Here is a 13,136-nt window from a genome sequence, read left to right as displayed (position 1 = left end):
ATTTCAATGTCATGTGCTCAAATTCAAAAGCTAAATCATCATATGCATTTGAAGTGTATCAAATGCATATGAATCATCATTATAGTTATATGAGCAGGAGGCAATATTTGAGGAACATAACTTGGAGTTTTCAACTCACATGAAACATAAGTTTGCAACTTCTTCCTCTTCCTCATTTTGTGATTCATCATTATCACTCCATGCAGTAATGATTGCTTTCTCCTTGAAGTTTCTTAGGTGGCTTTTCTTTAATTTTGGAAATTCGTATTTTGTATGACCAAGCTTTTTGCATTCATAGTAAATGATATGGTCTTTTCCATGATCATCTTTTGGAATGTCTCATCTCAAATTTCTTCTCTGTACATCTCTTTTAATAGGTTTATCATCTCTTATTCTTTATTTACTTTTTAAAAATCTATTTAATTTTCTAGTCAATAGAGCAACCTCTTCATTGTCTTTTTCTTCATTATCACACTCAATATTCCTTTCATCATTTTCTTGAGCAATTTTAAAAGCAATGCTCTTTCTTTTCATATCTCCTTTAAGTGCTTCATCCCTTTCTTCTTCATGTCTAAGGGTCATCTCATATGTGAGCAGGGATCCTAGAAGCTCATCAAGCTGGAGAACATTTAAGTCTTTAGCTTTTTCTATAATAGTAACTTTTGGTCTCCATGACCTAGGTAGGCAATGGAGGATTTTCTTTACTAATTGTGCATTAGGAAATTCCTTCCCTAAAGCCTTCAGTCCTTCAATGATTTTGCTAAATCTCTCATACATCTACTTGATGGATTCTCCATCTTTCATCTTAAATAGCTCATAGTCAAGTATCAACATAATAATCTTTGATTCCTTTACTTAACTTGTGCCTTCATAGCAATTCTCTAATGTGTCCCAAATTTCCTTCGCTAAAATGCACATTGCTACCCTATTGAACTCACTCTCACTAGGAGCACATAAAAATGTTGTTACAGCTTTGTGGTTTAGTTGTATTAACTTCTTATCTTTGCCATCCCATTCAGCTCTTGTTTTTACATATCTCTCACTATCCACAATTTTACTAGGAACATGAGGTCCTTCCTTAATAATATCCCATAAATCTAAACTTATGGACTGAATAAAGTTTTCAAACCTCATCCTCCAAAATGAATAACTTTTACCTATGAATAAAGGTGGTGCTATTAGATGGGCATCTAAGAAGCGGACTTGTATTATGTATTCCACAATAGAATCTGAATTTTTAACATTAGGAGCTATTGGAAAGGAAATGAAATGGCAGAGAAATTTGTTATTAGGTATAAAGTTGTGGCTACAACTGATGCCACCCATTTCCATATATTATGATAGTGAGGCTATAATGTGTGTAGACCACAATAAGATTTATAATGAAAAGTCTGGATACATAAGTCTACGACATGCGTACATAAGAGAATTAATCTCAAATGGCGTTGTAACAATAGTTTATGTTAAATCTTACAAGAATGAGACTGATACACTTACTAAAGCTTTCCTAAAGAGGTTGGAAAATCAACATTTAGAGGAATAGGGCTAAAACCCTTGACTTAAATGCTTTAGTAATGGAAACCCAACTTTGAGTTAGCAAAACTATCAATAAAAGTTCAATTGGTAATAACAAGTTACTATATGTTGTTATCATGTATTGAATTTTAATATTATATAACCTAATTCTAGAATATTCAGTGTGACTGTTACGAGGAGAAGACGAGCAAAAAGCTCTTATTGAAAATGTTAAATGCCTGTAGTAACAAGGGCATAATGATGAATTCTACCTATATGAATATTGAAATGGTACCGCTTCAAACAAGTGGTAAAAGAATTTACTCTTTTCAATTACCAAATAAATTATTTTTTAATTATTAAACAGACCCTCAACGAGAGATAAGAAGTTTAAAATTATATAACTATTTAATATTGAATAGGAATAAGAATTCTAATCAAACAAAGAAACTCAACAATATGATTCTAAACTCAATCCCAAAATTTTTATTGTATTTCCTTTTGTATATGGGAAGAAATTATATAAGTTGTTTCGACTTTATAATGAATAGTAATAATCATATTCAACAAACTTCTATGTGATCGAAAAAACCAACTAAATAGATATATAATTACATATTTCTATTTCACAGCAAATATAATTGTCATAGAATAACCAACCAATTATTACCTTGTTTGCATCTCAAAAGCAGGGGATGAATCACATGCAGAGTGTTTTTCTCCCTCTATTGTATTACTTTTTTGTGATAAATTTCGTAAGGTTGTTTGTTAAGGGTGCAAGACACGTGGCCGTCACAACTAATACTGCACAATGTCAATCTCAATCTATCACTCTTATCATTTGACCGAGATGACATTCTCAGTCTGCTTAATCTAAGCTTAGCTAAATGCCCAATTAGGATGGGTTTCTCAATCCAGAATGTAGAGAATATCACATACGTTGAGAAGAATGTAGGGATTCCAATCCACTTTAGGACCAGAAAAATGCAAGCCAATCCAGGAATAGGACAACACTGATAGGACCAATTGGTCCTATGGGCCATGGCTTGCATTATTTTTGGCTGTGATGGATTCCTTCATCCTTGCAACTAGCCAAAATTATATATCAAGATCAAAGGCAAGAATCAAGGGCTTTAAATTGATTCTTACTGCAACTTGTACCACATGTTACCATCTTAGGACACCAGATTGCAAAATAGTTGACCCACAATGAACAGATTCCAATCCAACTCTCAGTTCTGGCTGTCCCTCCCTAGCTGGTGGTGTGAAATTTTCTACAACCATGATGTTCTACAAATTACACGTAGCAAAACCAAATATCTAATCCCAACCTTGTAAATTATGTACCTGGATTCAAAGAGCAGACCAAGCACATGATCATGAAATTCGAGGGTAAGTAGCTTTTCATCCCTCAAGGCAGGCTGCAACTTGTATTTAAAGTCTCAAAATGGGAAATAAGTGAAAAACTTGCAAGTAATTCTTCATGTACAAATCGACGGACATTCAGCTCAATCCGAAGGCATGTTTTCATGATATCGGTCCCTGGGTAACTATAAATATCAACACAGATACCCTGAAACAACACCTAACCGGCCCAAACAACACCCACAACCACAAAAAACAAAGACACAGTGGACATGCATAACAAGTTGATCAAAGCAAACAATTCACAGATCAATGATTTAAATGCAGGGGTATAACCTATACAAACAAAAACTAATATTTCTCAAGGCTGCTGGCTGAAGAAGACTATATCTGGTTCACAGCACAAATTTAGCTGACACTAGATTTTTAATTTAATAAAAAAATGCGATTGTGTGTATACAAGGAAATAAGTGCCCACCCCCCACTTCAACAAGGCATGTGATCCATGTTATTGCTATTGCTGGGGTATCATCAAAGATGATGAAGGTAAGTTTTGAACATCAGCAAAGATATAGAGTTGCTCCTACAGCCCTGAAGAAACCATTGCACCATCTGGGACATTTCACCAACAAAGAACCCTAGATTTCAACTTCAATAAACTATATTCACAGCACCAACATTCTTTCCAATCCTTCACTTACTTTGGTACAACAGGCAAAGAAAACATGTTCAGCTCTTTTTTGGCCAAACCACAACCTTCTATCCCTAATCATCAACCATCCAAAATCACAAATTCTGAAAGACCCTTCCCTTTATCTGAGAGATCCACAACCTAAACATTTTCTCTGGCAAACAAAAAGATCCTCCACGAGTATCATATTTTCAACTGCTTAAAGCATAGTTCATCAACATGTTTTTCTTCTTTCCAATGGACAACATCCTACAAATCCACACTAAAGCCGAAAGCCTTATAGTGACTTCTATTGCAAGAATCAGTTGTTTGGCAAAAATCATAAAGTGCAAGCATTTGCATTGGAATTCAGATTTACTGAGTCTGACCTTCGGAAGCAAGTACATCAGTTAAGAATCATATATCTACATTGCACAAGAACTATTTCTCCATGTTATAACACTATGTTGTGCAACATGCATTAAAGATCACAAAATAAACATTAGTGAGTGATGAGCTCTACATAAGCAAGCATAGCAATAAATAAATTCTTTGAGATTAACCATAAAAGCTTTAATTCTCAGCAACCAAATTCAAAATGCATTAATACTATTGACAGAAGAAAGTCAAATCTAACTATGTGCCTAACTGCCGTAGTCAAATTATAATTGTTAGACTAAATCATGAAAACATCCGAAGCTCATTTTCTGGGAACAAGAGATATATAACAAGCTATAAGCATCATGATCAAGACAGTTCTGTTCATTGAATTGATAAAGTATACCTGTTGTAACTGTTAGCTATGGGCTTATGGCAATGTTCAGTGTATCATATTCTAAGTATAGCAATTTTAACAATTGATCATGATGAAGCATCAGCAGAGAGCAGCTCAAACGCAATATTACTCAGGTGCCACAGAGGGCAGCATGTGCAAACCATAGACCACAAGAAAGAGAACCTACTGTAATTGGTAAGACACTGAACTTTCAGAATTTTCTATCAGTGAAAGAAAATCCTGATGACACCGTTAACAGTGGAATCACACAAATTAATTTACCTCCCTCATATTTCTTTCGATCAAGAGAGAGCGAGAGAATCATTAGTATACTTCTAAACTGGAGGCAATGCAAGCTCTTTAACCACATACAGTTGAATTCACCGTACATAAGATCAACCATCAAAGTGAGATGAAAATGAGTGAGAGTTTCTCTATTTCAAATGAGGGAATCAAAGATATTTGCTTTAAGGAAATGCCTTTGGTTAGGTTGCAGGACACAAATGCAAAGGATAAGCATTGACTACAAGCAATCAACTAGATTGAACGAAACAATCATAAAAATAAATAAATAAACCTACCTTGCATAAGCATGACAATTACAAATGCCACTCCACTCATAGGCAGTTATAACAAAATAAAAAATAAAAAAAGAATTGTAGCAAATTACAGGTTACAAAGACAGCCATTTTCAGAGAATAAGGCAAACGTCTTGACTGTTTAATTCTGAAATGTTTGTCACATTAAATAGCAAGAATGCGTGTGAGTGTGTATTGAAATGAATAGCAAAGTCATGGCTCAACAGGTATGACGCTTTCTCATTAACATAATACTAATAATAATAATAATAATAATAAAAATGTTTGAGTTGAGGCTAAAATCAATTCTCAATGGTCAAACCTGCAATTCGAGCCAATCTATTATATGCCGTTTTCAGCTCTAAGTGAAGAAGTGACACCGCAATTGCATATATGAATTAGTTTCAACATCTTCAGATAGCTGATCTTTTAGCATAATTTACAATCTTAGCTAATGAAAAGTAGCACATGACACAAGACTGTCTCTGAAGGTGCAAACCTGAATATGAATGGTTTTATAGCAGTATGGGAAACACATATCAACTGGAGCATGAGCACTTGAAGCACACTGCACAAATATTACAAATCAAGATTCCTAATTGTTAGGGCAACCCTCCATGCTTTCCTTGTGAAGATTCTTCTTAGATTGGTACACTCTTACCTTATCTTCTCTGCTCTCATTTTAATCTTTATTTATATCATTGCTCTCCATAGGAAAAGAACCAAAAACAGTTCCAAACTAAGTTCAGTTAGAAAAATCCCCTTCTTAATATTCTTAGGTGACTAACACCAAGATTGGTTTTTTTTTTTTAATTGGGGAAAGGTGGATTCAAACCCTACTCTTTCTCTTGCCATTTCTTACCATTAAAATAACCAGCTAACCACATTAAACAAGAAATATAAATTCGCGACATGAGAAATATGAAATTAAAAGAATTAAAATGAAGTAATTTTAATATTGATGATTGATCAATAACCCACAAAATGTGTGTACAAGAATCTAACTACCTAAACACAATTGCCCAGAAAATCTACAAAAGCAATGAGTTTTCTTTCAAACATGAAGACACCAACACAAATTCATTAATGTTCATAAAGAGTCAACTTCTAAACCATAAAGAACATTAGCATACTTCTCAACCGAATCCTCCTTCCCAAAATACCTTTTCTTGACCTCCAACCACGCGTCTAACGTCAGTAAGCTATCGGAACCAGCCTGATGACTCTTCCCAATCACGCGCTCCACTCCCAGTGCTTTACTCGCACGGTCAAGTCCTCCGTATAATCCAGCGCAGAACCTCATCAAGTGTTTGACATCGTAGACTCTGTCTCCAAAGAACATTCGCACGACGTTCAAGAAATCAGTGAGTTGGTCCGGTAATAACTCACCTGTTAAGCATTTCACAAGGTATCCGAAATCGTACGCGCAGTGGAAAGTCACCCACGTAACAGCGTCGTTTAAGACGAGTCCCGATGACATCATGAGTTCCGCGAAACGGACCGAGTCGATCCCTAATTCTCGGTTCTTTTCGAAATCTATGCCTTGACGACGAAGAAGCTCGACGGAATCGTGTGCGTGGGCATCATTCGCAACATTGAAGTCTTTGAAATTGAATTCCCAAATGTACTGGTTTTTTGTACCAAGATCTGGTAAATTTCCGTTGCCGTCCGAAAAAGTAAGGCCGATTTGGATCAGCTTGAGTAAATCGACGTTCGCTTTGAGGCTGACGTAATGCGCCCTCGCGTCGCCGGGCCGTGCGTATTGGCCTCCGCCGCCGCCCCCGGGGGAAATCGGTCTGACAACAATACCGGGGAACTCGGTGTCCATGGAAATGATCGGAAAGCCGTCAATTATGGATCTGATTAATTCGAATTCAGACTCCAAATTGTCGGACCAAACGGATCGGATCACGACCGACCCTCGTGGAGGAGGTAGTGTATCTGACATATTCTTCAATCTTCTTTAGGGAAATCTGTCGCCGATCCTATCAAGAAAACGAAATGTTCCTCTTCTTTTCCTTTTCTTGGATTTAAATTCTGATTTCGATTTTTTTAGGGTTTGAATTTTTTTTCTTGGGGTGGGGGAGGACAGGTCGAAAGAAAGAAGACGTGAAGGGAGGTATTTGTAGTAAAGGCGGTTTATTACTCGTTTTGTTTTTAATGAATGATTAATCAATTATACACTGGTCGGATAAGGAAAGAAGTCGGAGTATTTTTTTTTTTTTCAAAGGAAAACGAAAGAATTGCCGTGCTTCTTGTTCGGCTGCTTATAGAGTTGTTAAATGTGACATGACATATTTTAGGAAACTATTAGCGGCTATTAAGCCTAATTCTCCAATTCATTGTTTTTTTTTTTTCTTGGCAGAAGCAATTGTTCCTACTTATTAAAAAATTTATTATCTGAATATATCATAAATAATTATATAAATTTTTTAAAAGAAAATTAATATAATATTCTTTTCATTTTAAAATTTTTTTTTTGTTTAAAAATANTTTAAAATTTTTTTTTTTTAAAAATTAAAATTAATAATTTTGATTTTGATATTTTTATGTTAAAATTTTTAGATAACATAATATAGATGTTAATATTTTTTAATTACAAAAAAATAAAAAAATCAGATGTTTAAAAATTAATAAAAAAGACTTTAATTTAATATATTTAAAAAAACAAATAAAAAAATAAAATTAAAACATTTTAAAGAGAAAAGATGGAGGTGTAACCCTTTGTGGGAAAAGAAAGGTGGGGTTTGAAAGCCAAACCATGAAGAATGAATTAAGGTTAAAGACAATAGATTGAAGGGAGCTAAGGTTTGACCCTTGATTTGGACTCAACAGGCACCCAACCTGGACTAAACGTGGAAACCGTGCGTTACATAACCGCACAATTTCCAAAGTAAATAAAAACAAAGAGGAAAAAAAAGGGCAAGTTTCATTCCATTTTCTTAACAATTTGCTTTCATTGCTTTTTGTGTTTTTAGCTGACTCCTAAAGGAAACGTACAAAAGTATGCGAGGGAAAGGACTTATTAATGGTCGGTTTGTTTTTAAAGTGACGAATCCAATGGGGGAAAGAAGGAAAAAGCGAAAACTGAAAAGCATAAGTCATCCACCCACAACTTTTGCTTTGCCAGTTTGCTACTTTTGAGATGCATGGCCCTTGCTTGTAGCTGATTGATTAAAAGAGTTTCTGATCCCTTAATTTTTAAAACATTTAAGATTATATTGGATTTTGCCGAGACTAACAATACAAATCAGGCTCATCCTAGTAAAAACTTTTCATAAGAAACCACCCACCATTTCACAAGAAAACATCATAAACTAAAATGACCAGAGAACCTAGAAATAACACAGCAGGACCATTTCTTCTCCTTTTTGCTTGGTTCTGTCAGAATAGCTTGTGCCCAGAAAACAATGTATAAAACACAAGGCACAAAGTCTCCTCAATTAGGACTTCCGTCTCATTTGAAGCTTCGGCACACGACACAGGTCCAAGAAGCAGGCTGCATTGTTGCATCATAACAGGCCTTGAGTAAGCAACCCCAGCAGTTTCAACCGCCGCATTTTCACAATTCCTGTATTCCATCTACCCCTTTTTCATCTTGGGAGAGAAACAAAGAGATTTTCTTTATTTATTTTTTATCATTCTTCTTTTTGGTACATAAGAGGTATAAAATGATCTATGAACAAGAAAAATCTGAAGCACGACAGATATAAAGGAAAATAAAAAGGTGCAACTAAAACAATACTCAAAAGGGCATTTTTAATATTTGACACACAGATAAAATCCCATTAATCAAACAGCATTCCCTTCAACAGAGTTCGACAAAAAAGGGTAAAGAAGATGAAGCCAAGGAGACGTAATTGGAGAAGCTTTTTGGGGCATTCCCCATTATGTTCTTAACTTAAACAGGATCAACAAGCATTACAAACTATATATTGCATACCACAATGCAATTAGATCCAGGATATCTATATGATCTTGAGAGCTAGAAGTAGGTACCCTCAGGAGGTTGGACCAGCTTTCGGTTATGTGGGGCCGCCATCTCCTTTTTCAGTTGCGTCAGTATGTCCTCCATTGTATACTCCCTCTGCCAATTTGCAAGAAGTCCAAACTTCTTTGGTTCCACCTGTTGCCATCGGATACCATCAAATTCTTGTCACTAGGTTTTCTGTCATCATACTCATAACAATATAAAAATACAGTTGCATAAATCAGGATGCCCTGGATAGTTGGAATACTTTTGAAATTATTAGTACCTGAGTTTCATTCTACATAAAAGCCAAAAAAAAATAATAATAATAAAAAGCAGGTGGGGGGGGGTAGGGGTTTGTTTACTAATTTACACAACAGAACAAGCTAGTGAATGGTTAAATAACCACTCAATGATAAGCAGCAAAAGATTAACCAACAGATGATATGAAATAAAAATAAACTGATCATTTGCACCAAAAAAGAATGTAAAATTAATAGTATACCACTCCAGTTTCATGGTTAACACAAGTCATGTTAATCCTTGAGTGAAAACGGACACTTGGAGGCTTCTCTGGATAATCTTTATCACAGAACAGCTTCAGCTGATAGATTCGACCTTCGTGTACAGTCTGACAACAGGAAAAATAATAATCACGACAAAGAAAGAAACAGAAATACATGTACAGAATGGTAGTGTTAAAAATCCATCAGCAAAACCAATTGTTCACTTCAAAAGCAAGAGATCAGGGTAATCTCAAAGACAAGCACCAGGATACCACAATGCTAATTATTTGTAAAAAGAAATATGAGCAAAAATAAGATAGTAGGGTAATCCTTTATATAAATTTTAGCCCCTTGGCTTAATAACCTTAAAAAAATCTGAGAAAAAGTTTAAGTTCTCTGTTTTTTGTCAAAAGCTTGGTTTAATACTCAATGCTTCAGAAGATTCACAGATGATTGTCCACACAAACACATAGTTTCATCTAAAGGAACAATATCAAAATATATAATTTGTTGACAGAAAAATAAGCAATTACATTGTGAGGACCAATAATGGTGCCAGTCCAAGAGCGCATGTAAATGTCATCTCCATCATCCATTCCATAGCTGACAGTACCATCTCCAATACCTTTTTCTCCACGTTCAAGCTCCTCCAGCAATCTGAAGTTCCGAGGCACTGCAAAAGGAACTTATACTACTCAATAATACTCATGATCTATTATGCTAATAGCATGAGAATTCCTAGCATTGGGCTTATTGCCAAACAATTTCCATCTCCAAAGTAAGTTGTGAAAAGTAATTAATCTGAGTGCCATAAGATCTCTTCCATTTCAATCATGTTAACATTATTTTTTTGAAAGGATCATGTTAACATTATTACCAACTCATTGCCTAAGCATAATCATATCAGACCTGCCATAGATTAATTATTTGCCTCACTTAGATTCAATGATCATGGATGAGCCAGCTCCCAGATATTCTTATATATCAGATTAAATCGGGACAAACTTGCACTAGTTACATTTTATTCTAACTGCAATTATTGTAAAATATTGACAATAATCCCTAGAGATTCAATAGTAATGACACTTAGCAGTGTACATATTTATGGCACTATATCACTAAGCAATTATATTTGGCACAAAGTTCTCACAGTTTCAACCTGATTTGATCTGGACTACTTATTTGTTTCTAAGACATTAATGGACATTTAGAGAACATCCTAAGAATCCGGTTATTACAATCTCCTCCAGCTCAAAGTTCACAGTTAAACCTCTACAAAGTTTGACAGTCCAGGTAGTACACAAGGGAAAAAGAAGTGACATCAATAATGACAAGAATGACTTGTCTCTGACGTACTTGTATTTTAAAGGACTCCCAAAATGTGTAAGCACCAACAAAATGAGTAGTTATTGAAAGCTATCTATAAACAGATATGTCTAGTCCTCTGATATGGTAACTGTTCGATTAAGGTACAGATAATTTACCATGTACTCCTATAATACCTTAAAAGAAGATTGTGAAGTCACCTATAAAGTCGAGGACTACACAACTTTCAGTAAGATTACAACTCTTACAAGCCTAAAGCAGCAACACTTTTATACATCAAAAGAACTCCATAATCATCAATGCCTTTATTGTAAAATAGTGACAATAATCTCTAGAGATTCAATAATAATGACACTTAGCAGTATACATATTTTTGGTACAATAAAAATAAGCAATTAAATTCGGCACACAGTGCTCACATTCTCAACCTGAATTAATCTGGACTTCTTAATTGTTTCTAAGCCATTAATGGACATTTAGAAAACATCCTAAGAGTCCGATTATTACAATCTCCTCCAGCTCAAAGTTCACACTTAAACCTCTATAAAGTTTAACAGTCCAGGTGGTAGACAAAGGAAAAAGAAGTGACATCGATAATGACAAGAATGACTTACCTCTAATGTACTTGTCTTTTAAAGGACTCCCAAAATGTGTAGGCACCGACAAAATGAGTAGTTATGAAAGGCTACCTATAAACAGATATGTCTAGTCCTCCGATATGGTAACTGTTGAATTAAGGTACAAATAATTTACCATGTACTCCTATAATAACTTAAAAGAAGATTAATGAAGTCACCTATAACATCGAGGACAACACAACGCTCAGTAAGACTACCATTCTTACAAGCCTAAAGCAGCAACAGTTTTCTACACCAAAAGAACTCCATAATCATCAATGCCTATATTGTGTAATTGTAAGAGGAAAAAAGTAGCAAAAACACAAAGACATGCACAATATCCATATTCTTTGTGACAAGATATTACACGCAAAATATATTCGAACAGCTACTAGAGCTCAAATCATCAAACATTCATATAAAATTTTCAGATAGCAGATTTCCTGAGGCGTTTAGAATTTGTTATACATAGGGCATGTCAGCAAGGGAGAGAGAGAGTAATTTAAATGATAATCATTCATAAACCATAACAGAATATTCATCATGAAACTAAACATCATAAGATAGCCCAAACTAAATACCTTAAATTGCTAAATAGACACTCGAGCTAGGCAAAAAGATTTATATTTACATCGACTATAAAATTAATGAACACAAGCCGAAAACCGAAAAAAAAAAACAAAAACAAAAATTTACAGCTACCCAAAACCTTAAATAAATAATAAACCCATAGACCGATAGCAAAATTGAGGGAACCCCATCAATTTCTTAATCCATTTAAATTAAGCAAACCCAAAACTAATATGTAATCATATATACGAAAGAAACGATGAAACAACAAAATCTATGAGACCCATGAATAGAATTTAGGAATGATTAATAAAAACGCAAGATCAAGTCGATAAACAAAGGGAGATAGAAATAAAGAGAGCGGAGAAGGGGATCGTAGGGCTAACCCACGACACTCGATCCTCCTGAGCCAAGCGTCATGGGTGGTTCACTGGAGGCTTTTGTTTGATGGGTTTGGAGAGATCTGATCGAACAGAGAGAGAAAGAGAAAGATATTTGAGTGAGAGAGAGAGAGAGAGAGAGACAGACAGAGAAAAAGAGAGAGAGAATCTGGTGAAAGAAAGGCGACTACAGGCAAAGGTAGGGGATGGGGAGAATAAAGGGAAAATTTTATTTTATTTTATTTTTTTTGGTCAGAGAATTAGAAATACTATATGTAATATTTTTTAGGTAAAGATTTAAAAACCTCCCGTAAAAGGAAAATGAAAATGAGTAAGAATATAACACTAGTGGATTTGTATTTGGTAACACTCGATTTCATCCTCTAGCGCTGCTTAATGGGCTTTGCACTTTTGGGAAAACATGGCCCATCACATTTTTTCTTTTTTGTTTTTACCCTTTTCTTTTTACGCCAATAGTACTTAATAAATTGCACATGAAGTGTTATACAAACAAGAATTGAACGTACTAGTTTCTTTATTTTGATTAAAACAAACAATTTTTTTATTTAATTCTATCATAGAAATGTTTTTTTCTATATGATAAAAATCAATTAATTAAAGAATAGATAATGGTGGTTTCTTTAGATTGTAACTCCAATTTGAAAGTAATTCAAGTAAATCTTAAATTTATTATAAAAATTCAATAAAATAAAGCAATAAAGTTTGTAAAAGTAGTTTAGACCTATAAATGTTTCACAGTCTTTGCTTCCAACTGTTAATAATAAATCAACATTGATAAGAGAAAAATTAGACTTGAACTATTCACTTAAATGTAATTCAAATAAATCTTAATTTAAGGCAAAA

At 34.4% G+C, this 13,136-nt stretch overlaps 2 protein-coding genes across 2 annotated transcripts; both read right to left on the bottom strand.

Moving 5' to 3' along the window:
- On the bottom strand, positions 5,837 to 7,007 carry LOC18598360 (probable CCR4-associated factor 1 homolog 11). The gene has a single exon (XM_007027855.2). It carries the CDS (start codon positions 6,849 to 6,851, stop codon positions 5,994 to 5,996), a length of 858 nt encoding a protein of 285 aa, XP_007027917.2. The 5' UTR covers positions 6,852 to 7,007; the 3' UTR covers positions 5,837 to 5,993.
- LOC18598359 (ubiquitin-conjugating enzyme E2 variant 1D) lies at positions 8,615 to 12,563 on the bottom strand. Its single transcript, XM_007027854.2, has 4 exons — positions 12,279 to 12,563; positions 9,913 to 10,052; positions 9,379 to 9,504; positions 8,615 to 9,029 (listed from the first exon to the last, which is right to left on the bottom strand). Exons 1-4 carry the CDS (start codon positions 12,310 to 12,312, stop codon positions 8,889 to 8,891), a joined length of 441 nt encoding a protein of 146 aa, XP_007027916.1. The 5' UTR covers positions 12,313 to 12,563; the 3' UTR covers positions 8,615 to 8,888.

This window comes from Theobroma cacao, chromosome 5, assembly GCF_000208745.1.
Source record: "Theobroma cacao cultivar B97-61/B2 chromosome 5, Criollo_cocoa_genome_V2, whole genome shotgun sequence".
NCBI classification, from domain to species: Eukaryota; Viridiplantae; Streptophyta; class Magnoliopsida; order Malvales; family Malvaceae; genus Theobroma; species Theobroma cacao.
This window is presented reverse-complemented; position numbering and strand designations above follow the sequence as displayed.

What these genes read in the sequence shown, in the direction of transcription:
- LOC18598359 (XM_007027854.2), bottom strand. Translation starts at nt 12,312, where the DNA reads ATGACGCTTGGCTCAGGAGGATCGAGTGTCGTGG. An exon ending in AGGAGGATCGAGTGTCGTGG is followed by an intron (nt 10,053 to 12,278) that starts GTTAGCCCTACG and finishes TTCCTTTTGCAG; the next exon opens with TGCCTCGGAACTTCAGATTG. An exon ending in TTAACCATGAAACTGGAGTG is followed by an intron (nt 9,030 to 9,378) that starts GTATACTATTAA and finishes CGATGGCAACAG; the next exon opens with GTGGAACCAAAGAAGTTTGG.
- LOC18598360 (XM_007027855.2), bottom strand. Translation starts at nt 6,851, where the DNA reads ATGTCAGATACACTACCTCCTCCACGAGGGTCGGTCGTGATCCGATCC.